This window comes from Notolepis coatsorum (genome assembly GCF_963971535.1).
Source record: "Notolepis coatsorum genome assembly, chromosome: 5".
Taxonomy (NCBI): domain Eukaryota; kingdom Metazoa; phylum Chordata; class Actinopteri; order Aulopiformes; family Paralepididae; genus Notolepis; species Notolepis coatsorum.
Genome location: NC_140169.1, coordinates 134,079,812 through 134,104,576, shown reverse-complemented (window position 1 = coordinate 134,104,576; position 24,765 = coordinate 134,079,812). Strand labels below are relative to the sequence as shown.

Here is a 24,765-nt window from a genome sequence, read left to right as displayed (position 1 = left end):
TGGGTGCGAGTTTGCAACAAGCTAACCTTGGAAATAATGGGTTTCAGAGGGTAGGGGTCGAGTTCCCTGGTGCTGTCTGAAAGCTGCTTACAGAGAAGTCCGGTCACTCTGCCACCTGCCAGGCAATAAGTCGAGGACTAACAAGACCAGACCGCTACCTTTTATTCTTTGTCCAAGAATCTGTACGACACAGTCGTTTGTTTTGTTGCAAAGGACATTTTTGTGATTGAAAATGCATTCTTTCCTCTTGGGACATGGATTTCTCTGCACCATCCAGTGGTTTCTGCCCCAGAGTTGCAGGTTACCATGGCAACACTCGCCACTTGATGACTGGCGTCATGGCAGGGATTATTTTGGAACACCTTTAACACATTGAATGCCCATCACAAGATTTCTCTGATTTTTTTTTTTATTAGCGATCTGAATTCATATTTCATCAACCGAGTCTACCGTTGGTAATCCTGCCCCGCCAGGCTCTCGGATGTGAAAAAAGCGCCCCCTATTGTCTCCCAGATGGTAATGCACAATTTTGGATTGGACTCGATGAGAAAAAAAAACTCCGGAATCCACATTTTACTTCTCATGCATGTAACCGGAGCCGATCAGATTCATTCTGGACCCTCAGTGTCTTACACCCTGTGTTTTACAGTATACGCATGGGATCAATAAAAGGATCGATTTTTGGAATGGTGATCAGGAATTGGAATAATCCATTTGGATACCATCTGATCTCAGGTAAGGAATCTATTTGACCAGTCTTAGGATAATCAGACCCGTTTTCACGGAGATATAAGCTTTTCCCCTATAATGTGATATGGCTGTTTGACTGCAAGATCGATCAGGAACTGAGAGAATCGATTTTCAGCGTGTGGCACCAGCGCGCACACGTACACATATACTATCGATAATCTAGCGTTTATTTGAAAACGATTAATAAATAGGCAGAAAAATGACCATGTTCTAGAATATTACAGTACAGGGCGATTATCATGGAATCTTTTATTTTTCCGTGAAAACGAGGGCTTTTCAAAATGCTATAAAACGGAAATGAACCGATAAAAAAACAATCCGCTTCGACAATGTTGACTGGAAATGAGTCATTGATAATGCGACGGGCAGATTAGACACATAGCCGATACGATGAATTGGAAATGGGGGACCCTGGTGTAAACAAGACGAAAGTCTTTCTCTGGTCTGCATCCCCTTAACAATTGTATGTATTGAGCTGTACTGCACTGTACCCATTCTGCAATCTGTTAATAAAGTTTTCATTCATTCATTCATTCATTCATTCATAGCCATAATTTAAAACAGATTAGGCGATATTAATGCTAACATTGCAGTGGATGGTGGGCATTCAAGCACTAAATGTGCGCCCCCTGCTGGGCACTGAAAGTGTTAAAGGAGCACGCCAACATTTTGGGAAATTAGCTTAGTCTTCTCCAGAGGGAGACAAGAAGATGGATACCAGTTTCCTCTGTGCGTTCAGTAGAAAGAGAAGCGGGCTGAAAAATCGATTATCCATGACCTGGTCAGCGCTAACGTCATATACACACATAGGGGACACGTTGTGAACGCTGTGAAAAAAAACATCTGATTACCCCAAGACTGGTAAAATAAAGTCCTTACCTCACATCAAATGTTCTGCAAAAAGATTAATCCTATTCCTGATCACCATTCCAAATATCGATCGCGTTTATTGATCCAACGTTAGACCTCGAAACAGATGATCCACGCTGCTTTCGGTTGCCTCAATGAATGCAATAGTCTCAGGTTACATGGCTCCGAAGTAAAATGTGGAATCCAGAGGGTTTTTTTCTCATGCTTTTTCATTGACTCCAATCCAATGGGTGCAATACCATTAGGGAGACGATAGGGGCCGGTATTTGCCCTTTTCGAGATCAGAGCCAGTCCCAATGATAACGTGAGGCTGGATGGATGAAAAATGAATGTCGCTAATAAAAGAAATAAAGATTAAATAACAAGATTTCTCGTCATTGGCACTCAACGCATGGCGGCCAACAACGAGATATCTCGTTGCTGGCACCCAATGTGTTAAAACTGATATTTACACAAGTGTGCAGGTAATCATGCGACGCAATCATATTCCTGTCTTCTCCTAGTCTATCTTATTTTGATAGTAGCAAGTAGGTCTGTTGATGCTGCCATATTTAGCATTGAAGCTACTTGACTGCCCCGTCTCCTTGCATATTATAATGTCATGTGTTGGTATGTGTATCTATTTACTGCCTCCTTTATCCAGAGATGTTGGGCAGGAATAGTTGAGGGTGTAATGAAAACACAGATTTTCAGATTCAATACAAAATTTAGGATTATATTATATTTTTTCTTTATGCATTAAAATGTATTCATACTGCAGAAGCTGATTGTAGAGTGGTATGCCTCTAACCATATACCACAGCCTGAAGTGAGCTATTGCTAAAAAATCACCAAGTATAGGATATGGATAGCGTCACATCTGTTATTATTCCAACCATTCATAAACCCCTCTGGTGTTTGGTATTCCGTTCAACCGATTCCTTCTGCAAGCTCTTTGCCAACGGTACATGCAGCTTGTGTTGCAGCTAACGCTAGCTCGTTAATATTTCAAGTTTTGTTTTATACATGTACATTACAGTGACGTGCTTGGTTCTGTATGAGCCCCCTGAGATTGTGCTTCATACAGTAAATAAAAATCATTTAGCCAGTTATCTTGTTTTGAATAGCTCCATAATGACCAGAATGTGCTCTCTGAGCGACCGAGACGAAGCCACTGCCTGTCTGCCTTGATTCTGCTTTTACTCTGCCATGATAATGTTCTACATTTAGTATATTCAGGCTTTTTGTTTACACTTTGCAGGCAATAAATTTCCCTGAGATATGCACTGCTAACGCCACTCCTCCAGGTGGGCTACCACGGAGGTCCAGCACTTTGTTGATATTAATGCTGCCCCCACTAGCTGGCTGGCTTGTTTTCAGACATGGAGTGATTACAGAATACCATGGCTATGAACCAATCGGATTGCTTGATTTGAGCTACCCATTTTATAAATATATATATAGTAAACAGCTGGTTGGCTTAGTAAAATAAAACTACTTTGAAGTATAAACAATGAGAATTAGCCTTACACATTATGCTTATAGCAGTAGCCATAATATACCACCAGTTCAACTGAGGGAGAACAAAAAGAATCATCTATACATATTTTGATACACATCCAATCTCTCCGTACATTGAACCTCATGGGCACAACTGGCTTTTCTGTAGTTGGGACTCTAATGTAGGGCTGCAACTAATGACTATTTTGGTAGTTGACTAATCTGTCGATTTATTTTTTCGATTTGTCGACTAATCGAAAAACAATTATATAAAAAAACTAGATTTCTTTTTATTTTATTTTTTTCTCTTCTCACTACCTATCTTTGTGAAAGTGGCTTCTCAGCTCTGGTCTAGCTGAAGACAGAGCAGAGGAACAGATTGGACATTGAGCATGACCTCAGAGTTGCTTTGAGACTCTTGTCAGGACCAAACAACATCCCCAGTTATCCCATTAGTTCCCCCAAACTTACTGTCGGTCTGTTATGTAAGGGATAATGTATAGCTACGAGGTCATTGTCGCAAAATAATTGACCGACACAGAGTTTAAAATACCGAGCCGCCTCGGCGAGGTCATTTCTTTAATGACTAATCGACGCAACAATTTCTCGTCGACGATTTTTCATAATCGCCAGTCTATTATGTCGACTAATCGTTGCAGCCCTACTCTAATGCCTTTTATAGTGTTACTTACTTACTTTAGTGTTCTACCTGCTGATTGATAAAATACCAGGCTACATGGGGCTGGCCTTTAGTATTTGCATATGCACAAACGTTTATATTTAATAAATTCGTATCCCCATTCCTTTCCTGCGCACAGATCACTCTGTGTCTCAGCCAATCATGGTGCAGCGACGACCAGGCCAGAGTTTCCATGGGAACGGTGAGGCCAACTCTGTGCTTTCACCTCGCTCTGAAGGTGGAGGCCTTGGAGTGAGCATGGTTGAGTATGTTCTCAGCTCCTCTCCCGGCGATAAGATGGATGGCCGCTACAGGAATGGAGGCTATGTAAGTCGAGTGTTTATTTTTTATTTACTTATTTATAAAATGTTCTTAATTGTCCTACAGCAGTCTGAGAATATTTTTTGGAATAATCACTGCTCACAGAAATTAACAAACTGGTCTCATACTTGTACGTGTTCATTATAGGCTACTTCTACCTTGTGTTTTCTCATTCCTACACTATTGACTTGGCTCTGATTTGCCCGCAGTACTCCTAATTTTGTCTACTTGCCATGTTGGCGATACTTTCATTTGAGCTTTTTGTAAAGTCATTGGTTAACCCTTTCACTGCCACACAACCGACGGTCGCCATCTGTTGTGTGATAGTAAAGGGTTAACCTTCTGTCGTGTGGCAGTGAAAGGGTTAACTGACTGTCGTGTGGCAGTGAAAGGGTTAACCTGTGTATTGTCGCAGTGAAAAGGGTTAACCGTTTGGTAGCGCAGCAGTGAAAGGGTTAAGAGTGCCTTTTTGTAAAGTCATTGGTTAAGAGTGCCTGCTTGTAAAGTCATTGGTTAAGAGTGCCTGCTTGACACCTGCTAAAACGTAAAGGTCGTCCTGCATCTTGAACCGTTACAGGGTGGAGGGGATACTGACCAAGATGGGAGAGAAAAGGGTGATGTCCAGGAGAAAGCTTCCCCATATGAGGAGGACAAAAGTCCCGAGATGAAGGTGGGAGAGGAGAGCGATCCCTCTAAAGCCAATGGAAGAGGTCTGCTCAATGGCATGGACAGAGACTGCAAAGACTTCAAGTATGTGTTCTTCCTAGCTGGTTTCCTCACACATGAATACATGTGTGGCTATGTACTTGCAGCATGGACATTACATTTCTCAAACTTAAATCAGGATATTGGGTCTCATCAGCCCTATATTATTGCAGTTGATGAGGAAGAAAGCATGCTAATGGCCCTCGCAGATCATTCCTAATCACCTTTCTTTGCTTATCCAGCCCAACCTCTGGAAGTCGTCAGGCTTCCCCTACTGAGGCTGTGGAGAGGATGGGTCCTGGTCAACCTGGATTGGAGATGATGCACCAGCACCACCCTCAGCAGCACCAGCAGCAGCACCAGCACCACCCCCACCCCCAGCACCACCCTCAGCACCAGCACCACCCTCATGTCCTCCAACAACAGAACCCTGCCCAGAACAAGCCCCCTACGGAGGACTTCCAGAACCAGGAGGCCCAGAACATGGGGGGCATGGAGCAGGCAGCTGGCGTCGAGTCCCTCCAGTTTGACTATGCTGGAAACCAGATCCAGGTGGACTCCTCTGGCACCCCAGTGGGGCTGTTTGACTACAACTCCCAGCAGCAGGTGCGTTTGTTTAACGAAAACTAATATCCAACTACAGCTGCCAGCAGCAGGTCTGTTGAACTACAACTAATATCTAACTACAACTCCCAGCAGCAGGTCTGTTTAACTAGGGCTGGGCGATATGACGATATTATATAAATATCGGGTACAGTTCATTAACGATACACTTTTTCAACGTATCGTGGATATCGTGATGTTTTGCCCAAGAGGATTGTGTCGCGTCAATCTGTCCACACGTTACTCGTTCATATCTCAGCCTGTGCTGATATATGCCCATTCCGCGGTCTGTTAATAAAGTTTTCAATCAGACAGATGTATGGAAAGGCTTTTATTATAACATTCGTTGTAGTAAAATCATTATGCCTCATTTAGTCATCCTGTGAAGCACTGGTCTCCTACTCGACGGCCGCGGGGAGCTAACGTTAGTAGCTTTGTTGATGTTCAGCACACGGGACATTCAGGAAGTCAAAAACTAATAACGCTTGCCGATTGGTGCTAAGAACAGCAGGGTGGGTGCAAGCGGTGTGACGTCATTGGCAGACTCGACTGTCAATCAAAATGATTATGTTTCCGTCAGAATGAATGAATGAAAACTGTATTAAAACGTTGCAGAATGGGTACAATACAGTACAGGAGGATGAAGACCAGAAAAAGACTTTCGGCTTTTTTACATAAGGGTCCTCCATTTTCAATTCATCAAAACATTTAGAGACATACATATATACAGTAGTTTCATAAAAATGCTAAAATGCTATTTATTGATTGATTGATTTAAAACTTTTAACATATTGCAGAATGGGTACAGTACAGCTCAATACATACAATTGTTAAGGGGATGCAGACCAGAGAAAGACTTTAGTCTTGTTTACATCAGGGTCCCCCATTTTCAATTCATCATATTTCATATCTAAATCATATAATATCTCATATGCAATATATAATCTAATAATCTAAATCTAATATAAAAATGCTAAATGCATGGGTATTTTATTTTGTCTTTAATGTTAGCTTGCAAACTCAAATACTGTCTTGGTAAGCCTCATAATGAATTGTTTGGGGTAAAAAAGAAAAACATCGTGATGTGTATCGTGTATCGCCGAAAGGTCAGAAAATATCGTGATATCATATTTAGGCCATATCGCCCAGCCCTATGTTTAACTACAACTAATATCTAACAAGAGATTTTTAGGTATGAGTTTGCATACCTTAACGCATTGAGTGCCACGCCCCTTCCGGGAAGTGACCACTTCTGTGCCGTCCATTAACCCCATGTAAACATAGTTGTACTTTGTAGACCTAAACCTATATTTTATAGTATAGCTATGGGTCTAATAACGCCGTTGAGTCTCATTGAGCTGCTTCTGGTCAACGTGCAAAAAACAGATAATTTTTTCATCCGTACATTTCCGTTTTATACAGTTTTAAATATGAACATAGTCTGGCCGCTTCTGAGCAATTCCAGGGAAAAGACACAAACAGCGTTTTTGTGTAATACACTAAACGCGTTGTAATTTTTCGCCTGATTATCGGATCTTCCTGAAATCAATGCTAGATCATCACTATTATCCTTTGTCGTGCACGCATGCAATGTGGCTTAGACCCCCCCCCCCCTCCTGCAACCCAACGGCATACAGCTATAACACAGATAGCTTCAATCGCAGTAGAAATAAATATCGGATCAATGCAAGCTTTCATATATGGTGTCCTTACCCAGTCTCTGAAGTAATGCAAAAAAAAGAATCTAATAATCATCGCCATTCCAGTTATCCACAGCGATCCTGTCCGGGCGGGCGTGGTCAGTAGTCCAAACCGTCCCTAGAAGCGTGTGTTTTTCCGGAGTGTTTAGGACCGTCCCCCATGTCGCAGCTCGGTAGACAAAAGAAACCAACCCGTTTCTAACAGGGTGCATTACTGGCCGAAGGCGTTAGAGGGCGGTATAATACCGTCTGCCAGCTCAGACACACTCGGAACAGTATGCACAAGGTGCCCCGCTGAATTATGAATGGCAATAGATAATAAAATAAATACAGTGACAGAAACGTAGTTCTACGTGAACGGCACTGGAAGTGTTAAATGTGCAACCGAAATTGATTACAAATATTCTTGTTTTGGGGGGCGGCTGGGTGGCGCAGCGGACTAAGCGCTCGTCACCAATGCGAGAGACACTGGTATCGAATCCGGCTGTCAGCGTTGCCTCCGGCTTGGCCGGCCGTCATACTGGCTCAATTGGCAGAGTCAGCGGGAGGGAAGCCGATGGGTGATAATCTGGTCGTTGTAAACAGCGACTCTTACAGGTCGGTCAGGGCGCCTGCACAGCGAGGAAGGGAGATGGTGAGGGTAGTGTGAGCCTCCCACACGTTACACCTCACCAATGAGAGTCCGCTCTGGCAGGTGAAAAGAAGGAGTGGCTGGCTGACTCTGCATGTATTGGAGGGGACATGCGATAATATCTATCAACCTAGCCCTTTTCGTGACTGCGATGCAAGCCTCGCTTGAATACGCAGTCACTGATTCCCACGTTACTAGCCATGTTAATGTGCACATCAAGCACTGGTTAAAGACGAGCGGTGGGTCCAAAATATATCTGATATAAATTTCAAAGGTACCCACCGTTGCATTAGGGTTTCACACACGTGGCAGGGTTTGAAAGCTCGGCGTTGCTAATAAAATGTTTAAATCATTTTTATAAACGAGTAAAAAAATCACTGAGCTAGCCTTGGCTAAAATGGCTGCTTCCGCATTTTCACGCAGGAGCGCTGTGATTGCTGGGCGCACCAGGCATGTGACAAAGCAGCCAGCAATCACAGCGCTCCTGCAATGGTGGGTACCTTTTGAAATTTATATCCGATATATTTTGGACCCACCGCTCATCTTTAACCAGTGCTTGATGTGCACATTAACATGGCTAGTAACGTGGGAATCAGTGACTGCGTATTCAAGCAAGGCTTGCATCGCAGTCACGAAAGGGGCTACTATCAACCCTCCCTAGACCGACCAGTGGGGGGAACATGCGAGCAATGACCAGGAAGGGGAGGGGGGAATTGGCATGACGAATAAATTGGGATGGGAGAAAAACGCAGAACAGGAGGAGAAAAAGTGGATACAAAAAATATTCTTGTTTTGACCATGTATAAATAGTTACAAAGACTTACATTTCAAAAAAAATTATCAAGTGTGTTACCCTTTCCTGCACGTAGGCCTGCCGCGATAAGCAATAAATCGATTAATCTGCGCGATAATTAAAATGAATGCAATGATTTTGACGGGCGCGATTAATTGCTATTTGCGCGTTTGTTTTAATGAGGCGGAACCAGTACCTCTTGTCAGTCACTCCGTGTGGGGAGGCCGGCCACTGGCGTTACTAGAGCACAACACGGGAGCTCCGTAGGGCAATGCCACATAGCTTAACTACATTTCTCAATAGCGTTGCTCCTTTTAACCAAGTAGCGTTCTTTGTAGTGTAGCTATTTTTAGACCCAAGTAGTTACTCGCTACTGCCCGGAGAAACTGGACTGCTAAATAAAGATTAAAGATCTAGCGTTGACGCTATCCAATGCTATCAACATTAGCTAAATAGCTAACAAACGAAATACAACGTATAGCATAGCTACAACACACAATAACGTTAATACAATTACATGCATCATTGTTTACAATGAACGGGTGGGGCTAGTCAAAGGACTGGACACGGGGACAAATTAAACATGAATTAATTTATTATAACAGGTAGTTTCGAGTCGTGCCTGCCCTACGCACCACAGGGCTATTCTATACGGCTTTGACGCTTCCTCCTCATCATTGATTGCCTGTAGTAGCTGCATCTAACGTTAGTAGCTAATGTTAAAACTAACCTAAAGTTAGTTGTTCACCAACAATCTCAACATTTGTTTTATCATTAGCTCAAAAACACAGAACCGGACGAGACAAGTTGTCCGCTCAATACGTTCTGCTAGGATAATAACAACACTACTTCCGCTCCGGACCGGTCGGTGGGTTTCAAAATAAAAGTCTAAAACACCGGAAAAGATGTTTATTTTGTACAGCGTTTTCCTCCACGAGTACTCGAGTACATCATGTGATCAATCGATCTGGATTATTTTTGCCCATCCCTAGTTTATCCTGTGCTGAAGTCTCCATTCCAATAGAGATAGTATATATTTTGGTCTTTATTTGATTATTGTTTCACTGCCTTTTTATTTATTACGTTTCCACAGTTTTTTCCTCATACTTTATTAACATTTTGTACATGGTACCGCAAGGTACATTAATAATACATGTACCGTACTTTTCGGACTATAAGCCGCGGCTTTTCCCTCCATTTTTTGACCCTGCGGCTTATATAACGGTGCGGCTTATATGTGACTCGACGTGACCAAACCTGAAAATGTTAAAATCTAAATATTGCTTTTTTGACTGCATTGAAATGTTATTTATATGTTCCCTTATTTGCTAAACTTAATACAACTTGTAAATGAGTTAATTCTTGTTATTTGTCCGACAGTATTGTGTCCCAATGCTAATTACATATGGTAATTAAACATTAAAACACCTGCGGCTTATAGTCCAGTGCGGCTTATATATGTACACATCATTCAATTTAGCTGCTGCGGCTTATAGTCAGGTGCGGCTTATAGTGCGAAAAGTACGGTACATGTTAAAAGGATGACACAAAAAGCCAGACAGAGGGCTTGTTTCCAGTTTCAGTTTGTTTTATAATAAACAATCAAACTGAGCATTTTTTTATTTAGGATATTCAAAATGTCTTCCAATGTTAAATAAAGGTTTATTGCACTTTGAAACGGTTTCCTTGCATTATTATGCTATTATTATATTAGTAAAAAAAAAAGGTTAATTGAAAACTTTTGGGAAATACATTTCTCAAAAAAAGAATTCTCTCAAAACCACAATAATATCGCTTAACACAATAATTTTATGGGACAATTAATCGCCCAGCAAAATGTGTTATCGTGACAGGCCTACCTACACGCTATAGTGATTTGATCAACTTTTGCAGTTGACGGTTCACTGCTGAATTTAAATGATGCTGCGTTATGTTCCATGTTCATTTATTGCCACTGCAAGCGCCAACATGCACTCTGGACCATTTGTAAATTCAGAGTGCTATCAGAATTCGGGTTTGTTTATTCAGAGCATCATCCTCTGATTAAACAATGTTTACAACGGTAGTTAATCAAGCCACGTCACGCCTGCTATCTGAATTGTAAATCCCTCTGCTATTTTGCACTCTGTTCCAATGGTATCGTAATGCTCTTTATTTTGAACAGAGCCTCAGATTGCATATCAGAATGCACCCACTCATGTACATGATTGAATGTAGCTTGGAATTCTGTGAACATTCGTTTTTAATGTAATTGTCCAGCTTTTATTTCAGTTGGACTTTTAAACTTAAGTTTAACTTTGGCTGTTTTTTCACTCCAGTTGTTCCAGAGATCCAACCACTTGACTGTCCAACAGCTCACTGCAGCTCAGCAGCAACAATATGCCCTGGCTGCTGCCCAACAGCAACATCTTGGTAAATTGCTGGTCTGCGTTTGTCCAGTGTGTAAATGTCTTGTAATGTAATCGGATTATCATTGCATCATAGGTCTCTGGCTGGACAACAGGCAGCAGATGTGTCGACTCTTATTGGAAATATCATAATGGATATGTTGGTAACATGGTTTGTTGATGTTTTTACTCAGCTGGCCTTGCACCTGCCTTTGTGCCAAACCCTTACATCATCAACGCTGGCCCCCCTGGATCTGATCCCTACACAGCCGCTGGGCTGGCGGCAGCAGCCTCACTTGCAGGTTAGCACTCCAGTCCACATCCACGACTAGTGATAGTGTTGCACGATACACCGATACTAGAAAAGTATCGCAATACCCAGCTGTTAAAAACGGTTCAACACTATTTTATTAGTATTGATGCTTTTAGAATAATAGCCTGATGCTTATTTTCTGAGTTGAGTGGATGCGTGACCGGAGCTGTGTGTGTGAGAGAGAGCACGCTTTGTGTAGTGGGCGTGTGAACAGTATCAACTCTCTCTTAAAATTGTATGTACACTGAAGAACATTTTTCGGATGGGTTGTGTGTGCAGGTGAGCGTGTGTGTAGGTTGGTTTTATGAAGATGCCATGAGGACTTTTGTCTTAACTGGGTATTTTATTTTTAGTTTAAGTTTTCATAAAGAATATCAAAAATCTCTTTCTCTCTGCCAACCTGAACCTATTTCATTCAAGAGGAAGATGTGTGTGTGTGTGTGTGTTATCTCCTGTGTGGAGAGATTACACATAACAAATGGACATTAGCTATAGCATATAGCTCCGCAGCTGTAACAGAATAATTGTATTTGATTATTTAAGTTTCAACAGCATAAAAATATTAATTAAATAATAATAATATAAATAATATAATAATTAATAAAATAATTTGATAAATGTTCTGTCATCTAATATGTTCCATTACTTTTCCTGATATTTTAGGTTTTTGCCGTGGTATCGAATAAGATCTGGTGGTATTGCTTTTGATGCACGATGCAAGCGTTTTCAGTTTAAGTGAGACATCAAAGGTATTGAGTATATGACCCTCTTCCCTAAGGGCCTACAGTTGTACCTCAGTACTATGGTGTTCCCTGGGGTGTGTATCCGGCCAACCTCTTCCAACAACAGGCTGCAGCTAATGCCAATCACTCAGCTAACCAACAGGCATCCAATCAGGGACAAGGGCCGGGCCAGCAACAGGTAAGCGTGCTAGTACTGTACTGCTGCTTCTTGGGTCAGTTTATTCATTCAACCTGGTCTTAGTCCTCAAGATTGTTCTTGTCAGTCCATGATGGTGCGTTTGCCTCCAGGTGATGCGTACAGGAAACAACCAGCGCCCCCTCACCCCTGGGCAGGGCCAGCAGAGTCAGCAGGAGTCCCTGGCGGCTGCAGCTGCTGCTAACCCAGCCCTGGCCTACACTGGCATGCAAGGTCAGTCCATTACTGCTCACAGCAGAATATTGATGAGACACACGTGGTTATTCCAAAAATGCTATGTTTTGTTTGCGTTGTAGCCAAACCAGGTTTAAAGCGGCGCTACAACTCTTGACATGCACATAAACTTTTTCCCATTTATGAAATTATGTCACTTCTTATGATACTCAAAGCACTCATGATACAAAAACACCACGCTCTCCTTTTCTAGTTAGTAGTTCCCACATTAGCCAGACTGCTATTTCCTTTTTTTTTGTATCCACTTTCTCCTAATTTTAAAATTTTCTCCCATCCCAATTTCGTATTATCCAATTCTTCCCTCCCCTGTCTTGAACGTTGCTAGACTATGCCTCCCACTGGTCGGCTGTAGTGAGGATAGAAGCCTTGCATCATGTGTCCCCTCCGGTACACGAGGAGGCAGCCTGTCGCATCTTTTCACTGCAGCAGCTCGAACTCTCAGTGGCGAGGAGTAACGCGTGGGAGGCTCACGCTGCCCCCGATACTTCCTGTTTCCGCCACACCGGCGTCACCCAACCGACCTGTACAGGGTGTCCGCGGGACCTTAAAAAGTCTTAAAAAGTCTTAAATTCAACTATCAACTATTAAGGCCTTAATTTGTCTTAAAATGTCTTAAATCCGACTTTCGGAGGTCTTAAAAACATGCCATGTCATCTAATGTTTCATTGTGAAATCTGGGGGGAAACTATTATTATTAACGGGAGATAAATCAGGCTTTTTTTTTTCTTTCACGCAAACGGTACGCAGTGGGGCAGAACCAATAACATGGTCCTTAATGTGTGTCGCCGTCGGGAGCTATTTCAGAACACCGGAGCATAGGTAACACGTTATTCAAGCCGTAGCGATAACGCTGACGTTTAGTTTAGTTTAATTGATTTGTATTTATTTGCACTCGTTAATTTAACATGGGAAAGTGCAAATTTAATGAGAACCTGCTCGAAAACCCTCTGTTTGCACCGTGGTTGGTCCGCTGCAAACTCTGCAAAAAGGATTTTAAACTGGGAACGATGGGAATAAAAGCAGTCGAGTCACACATGCACATCGCTAAGCATATGTTACCTCTGCAAAAACCCGCCTGCAGACAACTTCAATATCAAATTTATTTTCGACGCCGTCCACATCAACTGCTCAGGGACAGGTAGGTCGACCGTCTACCACCAATTACATCTGCACCTGTCCGGGTAACGTTCGGCTCCACGCCAACGTTTGAAGCTGAGGTACTGTGGGTTCTAAATACGGTCGCAAAGCATCAGTCCTACAATGGAAATGAGGGACTAGGAGAGGTATTCCATGCGATGTTCCCTGACATGTCATAAATGTCTATGAATTGAAAATGGGGGACCCTGATGTAAACAAGACAAACTTCTTTCTCTGGTCTGCATCCCCTTAACAATTGTGTATATTGAGCTGTACTGTATTGAACCCATTCTGCAATCTGTTAAATAAAGTATTCATTCATTCAACCAAACCACAAAAACAAAACAACTGAATGAATGAATGAGAACTTTATTTAACAGATTGCAGAATGGGTACAATACAGTACGGCTCAATACACACAATTGTTAAGGGGATGCAGACCAGAGAAAGATGTTTGTATTGTTTACATCAGGGTCCCCCATTTTCAATTCATAGTGACATTTATGACATACACAACATACATGACATCATGACATTTATGGCATAGGGACATACATGACATACAGGTATATAGTACTGTTACATTCGTGACATACTGTATACGATATGCAAATAATATACAGTACTGTTACCCAGAGATCCTAACAGAAAATATTATATACATATGATGGGGATGATACTGTACATTAGGAGGAGGGGGGGGGGGGGTTGGACATTTACGGTGGCCAGTTTATAATTGCAGCCTCCCGTAGGTGCTCTTTAATAAGAGCGGTTTTGAATGTGGGCAGGGGTAAAGTGGGTTTTAGGAGTGAGGTTAAGCAGTAGTCTGACCAGTTTGTTTTGTGATGTTTGTAATCTTGTTTTTAGTGCCTTTGAGGTGCTTTGGTACCATGAGGTCCAAGCATAGTCGTAGTACCCTTGAATGAGTGTACTGAGAGTACCCATGATTTTTGCCATTTTGTTATTGTGAAATTGGCATTAAATTTTATTCTGAGTGGCATTAAAAAGTCTTAAAAAGCCTTAAATCTGACTGGGCTAAACCTGCAGATACCCTGCTGTAGGAGTTGCTGTCCACAACTTCCAATCCCCACCCACTGGCTTTCCCACCCCTAACACTGCCAATTGTGTTAGTATGAACCACCGGCCGGTAGCAACGCCGAGAGCTAGGCTCGAACCCAGCGTATCCTGCGTTAGTGGCGAGTGCCTTGCCCACTGCGCCACTCAGCCGCCCACCAGACTGCTATTTCCTATAATTTATCTAATCTGCCCTTCTTCCATATCTCCTCAGGTTACCAGGTGCTGACCCCTGCAGCGTACTATGACCAGAACGGAGCCCTGGTGATGGGCCCCGGTGCCCGCACAGGCCTGGGTGGGCCGGTCCGCTTGGTCCAGACCCCGCTCCTCATTAACCCTGCTGCTGCACAAGCTGGTGAGTGTTTAGCCCACGTTCAGTATACTGGATGCATGGGAGGCTGAGTGTTTATTTACACTGTCTAATGCATAACCATACTGTCAACAATGTTTAAAGCCACAAATTGTAGTTGCTTAAGCCATGTTGCTTAATTGAAACTATTATAAAACCATTGAATCTTGCATTTACAACAGCAGTGGATTATTTAATGTATATTGAAATGTAAGACCAGTATGAAGTGTCAAATTAGCCTGTATATCGAACACTAGCTCGATTTCCCCCCCCCCCCCCCCCCCCCCCTTCTTTTTACCTGGGATTCTGGGAAATTGGGATCACTCACTCACTGTGACCCCTACTGTCTGCTGGGTGCTAGTTGGCCTATGACTCACCGGTCAGATTTCTTGTGGGTCATCCGTGCAACTGGGAACACCTGGGGCCGCTTCAGGCTGCAGTTAACTCTCTCTGCTTCTCCCTACAAGAACACTTCTGATTATGCTGCCGCTTTAGTTTTCTTTACACTTTGTTATGCACTTTGCAACACGCACACACCCTCCTGTCACTCATGTACACCTTCCACCACTGATTATACCGACATTCACACCCCACACGTTGTCAAATCCAGAGTTACATTTTTGAGCCATCTATTTTTGGTTTAAATTACTTAATAAAAAAAACATTTACAATGGTGTCTCTCCCTATTCGTCATGGCCTTAAGAGCCAGCTTGTGACGGCTTGCGTCTAGGGGTATGATTCAGAGGTCCTGGGTTCAATTCTTGGACGAGCCCCCAATTTGTCACATCCTGGCTCTTAGGCCATGACTAATGGGGAGAACACCAGGCCCAGGTGTTTCCAGCTGTGCTGATGACCCACAAAAAAACAGACGGGTGAGTCATAGGCCCACTGACGGACCACAGGGGTCATCACACTCGCTCACGGATGATCTGGCAAGGACGTTCTGTGGGACACATGCGCAGTAGCGGCTTTCTCCCGCTCTGGCACAGCGCCGTGGCGTGGAGAGCGATCAGACTAAGCAATGCCTTGAGCCTAAATCATCCTCGAATGAAATTGCAAGATATATATATATATACCGGTATATAACACAAAAGCTGCCCCCCCCAGCTGCTAAACGGCACTCTGGTGCAGTACGTCAGGATACTGCATGGATCCATGCGTTGCCAGATACAGCTTCGCTCTTCAACTTTTCCTTTTGTTGTTTCTGTGCGTCTGTGATTAAGGTGAGAATCTACTTGTGTTTCTTCAACTGTAGAGCAGGTTTATTTCCTGTTACCTTTGTTTCCCAGTCTGTGTTTATAAATGAAGTGATGAGCCGAGGTGGGCTAGTTTGCATTGCACGTCAATGCTCATTTACATTAACAACCTCTGTTCTCTGAATACCACCTGTACTAAGCGGACAGGGCTTCCTCTAATGGTTGCACTGTGGGTCTGTTTCGAGATCCAATGTGACTCGAGATCCAGCAACAGCATGGCAATCTTACCATTCTAAATGTTGTTGGAATGGAATCATATTTTAGCTTAAACGTAGAAAAGGAAAGATTTACAAGCAAGCCGCCATCTTGTACGTGCACATTTCATCAAGATATCTTCACACGTGCATATAAGGTTTTACTCACTACAGCGATTGTGGCTGCAATTCTGAATGGCTCGTTTCAAGAGGGAGGGTTCTTGCCTCTGCTGAATTGCAGAAAAGGCACAATGCACATTTACCATTTTCTCAGTGTTGGGACGACCCCTCATTCCGTAAACGATGCAAGAAAAGGCCATTTTCACAATGGTTATCACTTTGTAGCCATTGCAGCTTAGCGTTCGTCCCTATTTTCACGTCATCTGTACTGCTCTGGGCCATGTTCACCATGGGATTCCCTCACCTCTGCCGTCTCCTCCTCTCCCTCCATTAGCCGCTGCGGCATCAGCGTCCGGCTCTGGGAACAACATGTCCGGTCCTCCGGCCAACGGGCTGTACCGCTCCATGCCCCAGCAGCAACAGCAGCAGCAACAGCAGCAGCCCCCGCCCAGCAGCGGCCTGCCCTCCAGTTCTTTCTATGGCTCTGGCTCTGTCCCTGCCAGCTCCCAGAGCAGCTCCCTGTTCTCCCACACCTCTGCTGCCCAGCCACCCCCCACCTCCTCCCTGGGCTTCAGCAACACCGGAGGCTCCCTTGGCGTGGGCCTTGGCTCTGCTCTCGGAGGCTTCGGCTCTTCTGGTTAGTGGAAAGACTCCGGACTATGTGCGAATGAGAGGCAGAATTCTTGAGTAATTTGTTTTTGGATGCTTGCAACATGAAATGTTCTCCCTATCCCCTGTTTAACATCCTTTTCTTCTTCCTTGCAGTGTCTGGTTCCACCAGTAGCAGTGTATCTCGCAGGGACTCCCTGTTGGCCAGTTCTGACTTGTACAAACGTGGTGGCAGCAGTTTAACCCCCATCGGCCAGCCCTTCTACAACAGCCTGGGCTACTCCTCACCCAGTCCTATTGGTCTCACGCCGGGCCACTCTCCACTCACACCCCCACCTTCTCTGCCCTCCTCTCATGGATCCTCTTCCAGCCTTCACCTCGGTAAGACTACCTCAAGTTACTATTCATTAGAATGATGTTGAGACCTAAAAACAAGACAATTCAACTTGCTTTATTTCCTGTAATGAATCATGTGAGCCCACAAAGGTAACGCAGGACTGCCGCCATGGGCTATGCGTGAACTCATGGTAGTTAAGTGGGGGACAATTAGTCGGAACACAGACCATGTAAACTCTTAGCGAGGGTCTCACGCGATCGCTCAGCGCTAACATAGTGTGAAGAGACTCTGGGTGTCTCAGTGCTAACATAGTGTGGAGAGACTCTGGGTGGCTCAGTGCTAACAGTGTGGAGAGAGGTCTGGGTGGCTCAGCGCTAACAGTGTGGAGAGACTCTGTGTGGCTCAGCGCTAACATAGTGTGGAGAGACTGGGTGGCTCAGCGCTAACATAGTGTGGAGAGACTGGGTGGCTCAGCGCTAACAGTGTGGAGAGAGGTCTGGGTGGCTCAGCGCTAACATAGTGTGGAGAGACTCTGGGTGGCTCAGCGCTAACATAGTGTGGAGAGACTGGGTGGCTCAGCGCTAACATAGTGAGGAGGGAGGTCTGGATGGCTCAGTGCTAACAGTGTGGAGAGACTGGGTGGCTCAGCGCTAACATAGTGAGGAGGGAGGTCTGGATGGCTCAGTGCTAACAGTGTGGAGAGGTCTGGGTGGCTCAGTGCTAACAGTGTGGAGAGGTCTGGGTGGCTCAGCGCTAACATAGTGAGGAGAGACTGGGTGGCTCAGCGCTAACATAGTGAGGAGGGAGGTCTGGATGGCTCAGTGCTAACAGTGTGGAGAGGTCTGGGTGGCTCAGCGTTAACGGTGTGGAGAGGGGTCTGGGTGGCTCAGCGTTAACGGTGTGGAGAGAGGTCTGGGTGGCTCAGTGCTAACATAGTTTGAAGAGACTGGGTGGCTCAGCGCTAACAGTGTGGAGAGAGGTCTGGGTGGCTCAGTGCTAACGGTGTGGAGAGGGGTCTGGGTGGCTCAGCGTTAACGGTGTGGAGAGGGGTCTGGGTGGCTCAGTGCTAACATAGTTTGAAGAGACTGGGTGGCTCAGTGCTAACAGTGTGGAGAGAGGTCTGGGTGGCTCAGTGCTAACAGTGTGGAGAGAGGTCTGGGTGGCTCAGTGCTAACAGTGTGGAGAGGTCTGGGTGGCTCAGCGCTAACATAGTGAGGAGGGAGGTCTGGGTGGCTCAGTGCTAACAGTGTGGAGGGAGGTCTGGGTGGCTCAGCGCTAACAGTGTGGAGGGAGGTCTGGGTGGCTCAGCGCTAACAGTGTGGAGAGAGGTCTGGGTGGCTCAGTGCTAACTGTGTGGAGGGAGGTCTGGGTGGCTCAGCGCTAACATAGTGAGGAGGGAGTTCTGGATGGCTCAGTGCTAACAGTGTGGAGGGAGGTCTGGGTGGCTCAGCGCTAACAGTGTGGAGGGAGGTCTGGGTGGCTCAGCGCCAACAGTGTGGAGGGAGGTCTGGGTGGCTCAGTGCTAACATAGTGTGGAGAGAGGTCTGGGTGGCTCGGCGCTAACAGTGTGGAGAGGTCTGGGTGGCTTAGTGCTAGGGCTGGACGGTATGGTCTAAAATGTATATCACGGTATAATTTGAAGCATAGACGGTAACTGTATATATCACGGTATTTATCTTAAAATGTCTATATAAATGCTTCTGAAGGGGTAAAACACTGGTATGGCAGCTATTACTGTACTCTTGTATTACTAGGACATATTTCACATAGTACAGAGGTATTTTAAGAGAATTTATTGTGCAAAACTGCAATAGAAAAATGCTAAACCTTTTCTCAAGTTACTTCCATCTATGAAAAACACTTTTTTCATGAAATACAATAAAATCATGCGGCACAAAGTGAAAATAAAAACTACAGGAGGTTTCTTTCCCTCAAACAACTCATACAATAAAACTCTAACATAACTCAACTTTAGTGTACATGTTTGACAATGTAGAGTGAGAGAGAGAGCGATATAGCGTGATGTAATAGGTTTGAGTTTGAGCTTCCTAAGTTGCCGTAGTTGATGTCACACCAGGACGTCATTGTCAACAGAGTTGGAAACGGGAGCGGCCTGATGGATAAAGCGATATAAAGAAACGAATAGCCAATAAATGTGAATTTATCTTTGAACCTCTGTTGTCAAGCCTCGTCAATATAACCCCCCCCCCCCCCTTTCCTCACTAATGGAACTGGTGCCGCTGAGTCACGTTTGAACGTTAGTTATCGGCTAACGTGAGTTAGCTTAGTGGCTAACATTAGCCCGTTGCTGCGCTAAAGCAAGTCTCCTCTCATCCTCCTTAGCCAAATTGAAATGCCAAAACTATATGGCAAGTTCCGTGAGCAAGTGTCTGTACAATTAAACACTATTCAACGACCACTGCAAACGTCGAGTGAATCGTCAAGTAACGTTAACATCATTGCTACTTTAGAGCTGCTCTAGTCTACCAGTCACAAGGTATGAAGGTATAGTCAAAATCCATACCGTAGTGCAAATTCATACCGCTTATACCGTATACCATTTATACCGTCCACCCCTACTCAGTGCTAACAGTGTAGAGAGGTCTGGGTGGCTCAGTGCTAACATAGTGTGGAGAGACTCTGGGTGTCTCAGTGCTAACATAGTGTGGAGAGACTCTGGGTGTCTCAGTGCTAACATAGTGTGGAGAGACTCTGGGTGTCTCAGTGCTAACATAGTGTGGAGAGGTCTGGGTGGCTCAGTGCTAACATAGTGTGGAGAGACTCTGGGTGTCTCAGTGCTAACATAGTGTGGAGAGACTCTGGGTGTCTCAGTGCTAACATAGTGTGGAGAGGTCTGGGTGGCTCAGTGCTAACATAGTGTGGAGAGACTGGGTGGCTCAGTGCTAACAGTGTGGAGAGACTGGGTGGCTCAGTGCTAACATAGTGTGGAGAGACTGGGTGGCTCAGTGCTAACATAGTGTGGAGAGACTGGGTGGCTCAGTGCTAACATAGTGTGGAGACAGGGGAGGAAATTAGGCCACTTTACCCGCCAAATTCGGGTATTTTTTACGTTTGGCTGGTAAAAAAAATCAGATACTCGCCAGTTGGCTGGTAAGCCAAAAAGTTAGTTTCCTCCCCTGCTGGCGAGTATACAAAAAAATAAAACATTCTGCAATCACTGCACTGGCAAACGGTGTGCGTCTTCTGAGTGTTCGCTTTAGTTGACAGTGCCACGAGAGCACTGCACAAGACCACCCGCGGACATATAATGTTTAATAAACGTTTGCGCAGTACTGGCCAACCCGCGGACATATAATAATAAAAGTCCCGCGGTACTAGGCTAGCCATCAGGAGCACTCGCAAACGGATAACGTTAAACACAGCAGAAGATGGAAAACAGACAGACTGACCAACGGGGAACTGCATCCAACCCTAGTACAACCCTCGAGTATAAGTTACTAAGGACACATTTAAATCACAGAGGTGTAATGTTAGTCTACTGGAACTGTATACAGTGGTTAGCTTCTAGTTAGCGTTTTAGCTATAGCTGCTTGCTAGCTAACGTTAGCCCTGTGTGCTCAAAGCAGCCAGCTAGGTGTATCTGTTATGACTATAATGTTTCCAAAAAAGCACCGGACTACGACGTAAGGTTAGACATTTTATTTCATGCTCAAAAGCCCCTGGCTTGCACATCGCAGTCACGAAAGGGGCTAGCTCAACCAGTGCACTGTGCACAACAGCACACCAACCCAACTGACGTTACCACAACACTTGACGGTACTTCACAGCACTGTCGTAAGACCACCGTGCTGTCTTAAAGGCACAGTGTGCCTACCCAGATGCATACACAACATTGACGCGGCTTGACATACAAAGAAGTAATTATCACAATTAGCGATTTTTTTTGTCTGGTAAAAAATCTGTTTGGCTGGTAAAAAAAATCAGATACTCGCCAGTTGGCTGGTAAGCCAAAAAGTTAGTTTCCTCCCCTGTGTGGAGATGTCAGAGTGGCTCAGCGCTAACATAGTGTGGAGAGACTGGGTGGCTCAGTGCTAACATAGTGTGGAGAGGTCTGGGTGGCTCAGTGCTAACATAGTGTGGAGAGGTCTGGGTGGCTCAGTGCTAACATAGTGTGGAGAGGTCTGGGTGGCTCAGTGCTAACATAGTGTGGAGAGGTCTGGGTGGCTCAGCGCTAACATAGTGTGGAGAGGCTGAGTGGCTCAGTGCTAACATAGTGTGGAGAGACTGGGTGGCTCAGCGCTAACATAGTGTGGAGAGACTGAGTGGCTCAGTGCTAACATAGTGTGGAGAGACTGGGTGGCTCAGTGCTAACATAGTGTGGAGAGGCTGAGTGGCTCAGTGCTAACATAGTGTGGAGAGACTGAGTGGCTCAGTGCTAACATAGTGTGGAGACTCTGGGTGGCTCAGTGCTAACATAGTGTGGAGAGGCTGAGTGGCTCAGTGCTAACATAGTGTGGAGAGACTGAGTGGCTCAGTGCTAACATAGTGTGGAGACTCTGGGTGGCTCGGCTCAGTGCTAACATAGTGTGGAGAGACTGGGTGGCTCAGTGCTAACATAGTGTGGAGAGACTGGGTGGCTCAGCGCTAACATAGTGTGGAGAGGCTGAGTGGCTCAGTGCTAACATAGTGTGGAGAGACTGGGTTGCTCAGTGCTAACATAGTGTGGAGAGGTCTGGGTGGCTCAGTGCTAACATAGTGTGGAGAGGTCTGGGTGGCTCAGTGCTAACATAGTGTGGAGAGACTGAGTGGCTCAGTGCTAACATAGTGTGGAGAGACTGGGTGGCTCAGCGCTAACATAGTGTGGAGAGGCTGAGTGGCTCAGTGCTAACATAGTGTGGAGTAGGGCTGCAACCATTACGGCCCGGGCACATACAACACGCACGAATTTCACGCGCGGATTCCTAGCGGTATTGCGCGCCTGGCCAGACACACAGAGCGCGCGGACGACAGACTGCAGCGCGGAGCCCTCAATAGAACCACCAGCAGCAGCACGAGCTCTCGTCCTCTCTCTTGCTCTCTCTCGCTCTGTCTCTCTCCCTCTCTCTATCTCTCCCCCCCCTCTTTCTCTCCCCCCCTCTTTCCCCCCCCTCTCTCTCTCGCTCTCTCTCCCTCTCTCTCGCTCTCTCTAGTAGTAGTAGGTGTGGGGGGGGACGACACTGCACAACTGTACAAGCAAAACTGTACATTGGAATATTGACAACCATACTTGGTCATTTACTGTACATTAGAGGGGGTTGGGTTAAGACATTTGCAGGGCCAGTTGGCTTCATGATAGTAATAATAATAATAATTACCATAATTAGCTATCAGGAAACAAATAAAACGTGTAAATAAAACGTTATTATTATGCAATATAGTATAGTTCTTCAGACGGATTCCTACGCCACTATAAAACTACATTATCAATGGTTTGGCTGAACAAACAGACAGACAGACAGGCAACCAGATATATAGACAGATAGACAAACAAACAGACACAGACAGGGCGGGGTACTAAGTATAGTAATATGGTTTATTTGTATTGGGAAAGATACAGACACATTAGCTGGTTGAACAACATCTATTGAAAGATGGAGAGAAAACGAGAGAAAGAAAGAGGGGGAGAAAGAGACTGGAGAGAGAGAAAGAGAGAAAGAAAGGCAGGGAGAATAAAGAGAGGGAGAAAAAGAGAGCTGTACTGTATTGTACCCATTCTGCAATCTGTTAATACAATTTTCTATCAGTCGCGTGGCGCACGCCTCCCGCGCCGCCTCGAATCCAACCAAAGCGGAAAAGATAGCTTGCCGCCCGCGAGGCGCGCTCCCGCTTGCGGCCAGTGTGCACAGTAGTGTCCGTTAACATGGGAGCGGAAGTGAAGCGGCTGCCGCCCGTCCGTGTTCATTCGCGTTGTGTGTGCCCTGGGCGTGAGTCGACATAATCGGCGACGTTGATCATAAAAACTCGTTGACGCCGAATTTTTGCGTCGATGCGTCGTATTTATAATTTATTTTTTATTTTTTATATATACTTTTTCTTTTTTTGCACTGCCTATCTTTGTGAAAGTGGCTTCTCAGCTCTGGTCCAGCTGAAGACAAAGCAGAGGAACAGATTGGACATTGAGCATGACCTCAAGAGTTGCTTTGTCTACCATCACCCCAAACTTTGAGACTCTTGCCAGGAGCAAACAACATCCCTAGTTATCCCATTAGTTCCCTGGGATGTTAAGCTAAGAAGTCTGCTAAGAACGATATATTATTTATTATTTTATTTCATTGTGTTTTAGCCCTAGTTGCACTTTTGTTGCAACCCCAGTTATCCCATTAGTTCCCCCAAACTTACTGTTGGTCTGTTATGTTAAGCTAAGAAGTCTGCTAAGAGCCCGGAAAAGGAGCCGCGCCCACAGGAAGCAGAGATGGAGGGTGTGACAGAAATAATCGTTAGATTAGTCGACTAATTGAAAAAATAATCGACAGATTAGTCGACTACCAAAATAATTGTTAGTTGCAGCCCTAGTGTGGAGAGACTCTGGGTGGCTCAGTGCTAACATAGTGTGGAGAGACTGGGTGGCTCAGCGCTAACATAGTGTGGAGAGAGGTCTGGGTGGCTCAGCGCTAACATAGTGTGAAGAGACTGGGTGGCTCAGCGCTAACATAGTGTGGAGATGTCTGGGTGGCTCAGCGCTAACATAGTGTGGAGAGGTCTGGGTGGCTCAGCGCTAACAGTGTGGAGAGGTCTGGGTGGCTCAGTGCTAACAGTGTGGAGAGAGGTCTGGGTGGCTTGGCGCTAACAGTGTGGAGAGGTCTGGGTGGCTCGGCGCTAACATAGTGTGGGGAGAGGTCTGGGTGGCTCAGCGCTAACAAGACACTATTTTCACTACGCTATTTTCAAGTGGTATTTAGCGCATTTCCTGGTCTGCTAGTGTGTCAATGAATTCCATGCAATCCCAAGATTCGTATATCAATTGACTTCACACTAGCTAAAAAACTCTGCCTGGTACGACCTTCAAAAGACCGTAATGGTGCGAGGTCAGCATGACATTAATCAAGCAACTTCCACGTTCACGTAATAACGTTAGTTGCACTGTTTTCAGCCAATACATGGTTAACACTATGAGTGCCAGCGACGAGAGATCTCGTTTTTTAATCGATTTCCATTAATTTTTCATCAATCTAGCCTCACGTTACCAGTGGGGATCTGTCTGAACTCGAACAGGGAAAATACCGCCCCCTATCGTCTCTCCGGATGGTACTGCACCCCATTGGATTGAATGAAACTCAAAAGTCCT

The 24,765-nt window shown here is 45.0% G+C and overlaps 1 protein-coding gene across 3 annotated transcripts in view; it reads left to right on the top strand.

Moving 5' to 3' along the window:
• pum2 (pumilio RNA-binding family member 2) overlaps window positions 1-24,765 on the top strand; it is a 59,819-nt gene that overhangs the window by 16,629 nt on the left and 18,425 nt on the right. For 2 of the 3 annotated variants that reach the window (XM_084314981.1, XM_084314980.1), the window contains exons 5-14: window positions 3,918-4,105; window positions 4,677-4,849; window positions 5,047-5,410; window positions 10,850-10,943; window positions 11,113-11,220; window positions 12,010-12,152; window positions 12,263-12,383; window positions 14,830-14,970; window positions 16,869-17,171; window positions 17,300-17,524. In XM_084314981.1, the coding sequence (XP_084171107.1) occupies window positions 3,918-4,105; window positions 4,677-4,849; window positions 5,047-5,410; window positions 10,850-10,943; window positions 11,113-11,220; window positions 12,010-12,152; window positions 12,263-12,383; window positions 14,830-14,970; window positions 16,869-17,171; window positions 17,300-17,524 (1,860 nt within the window). The remainder of the gene's footprint in view (window positions 1-3,917; window positions 4,106-4,676; window positions 4,850-5,046; window positions 5,411-10,849; window positions 10,944-11,112; window positions 11,221-12,009; window positions 12,153-12,262; window positions 12,384-14,829; window positions 14,971-16,868; window positions 17,172-17,299; window positions 17,525-24,765) is intronic. The other variant, XM_084314982.1, reaches the window with a different exon arrangement.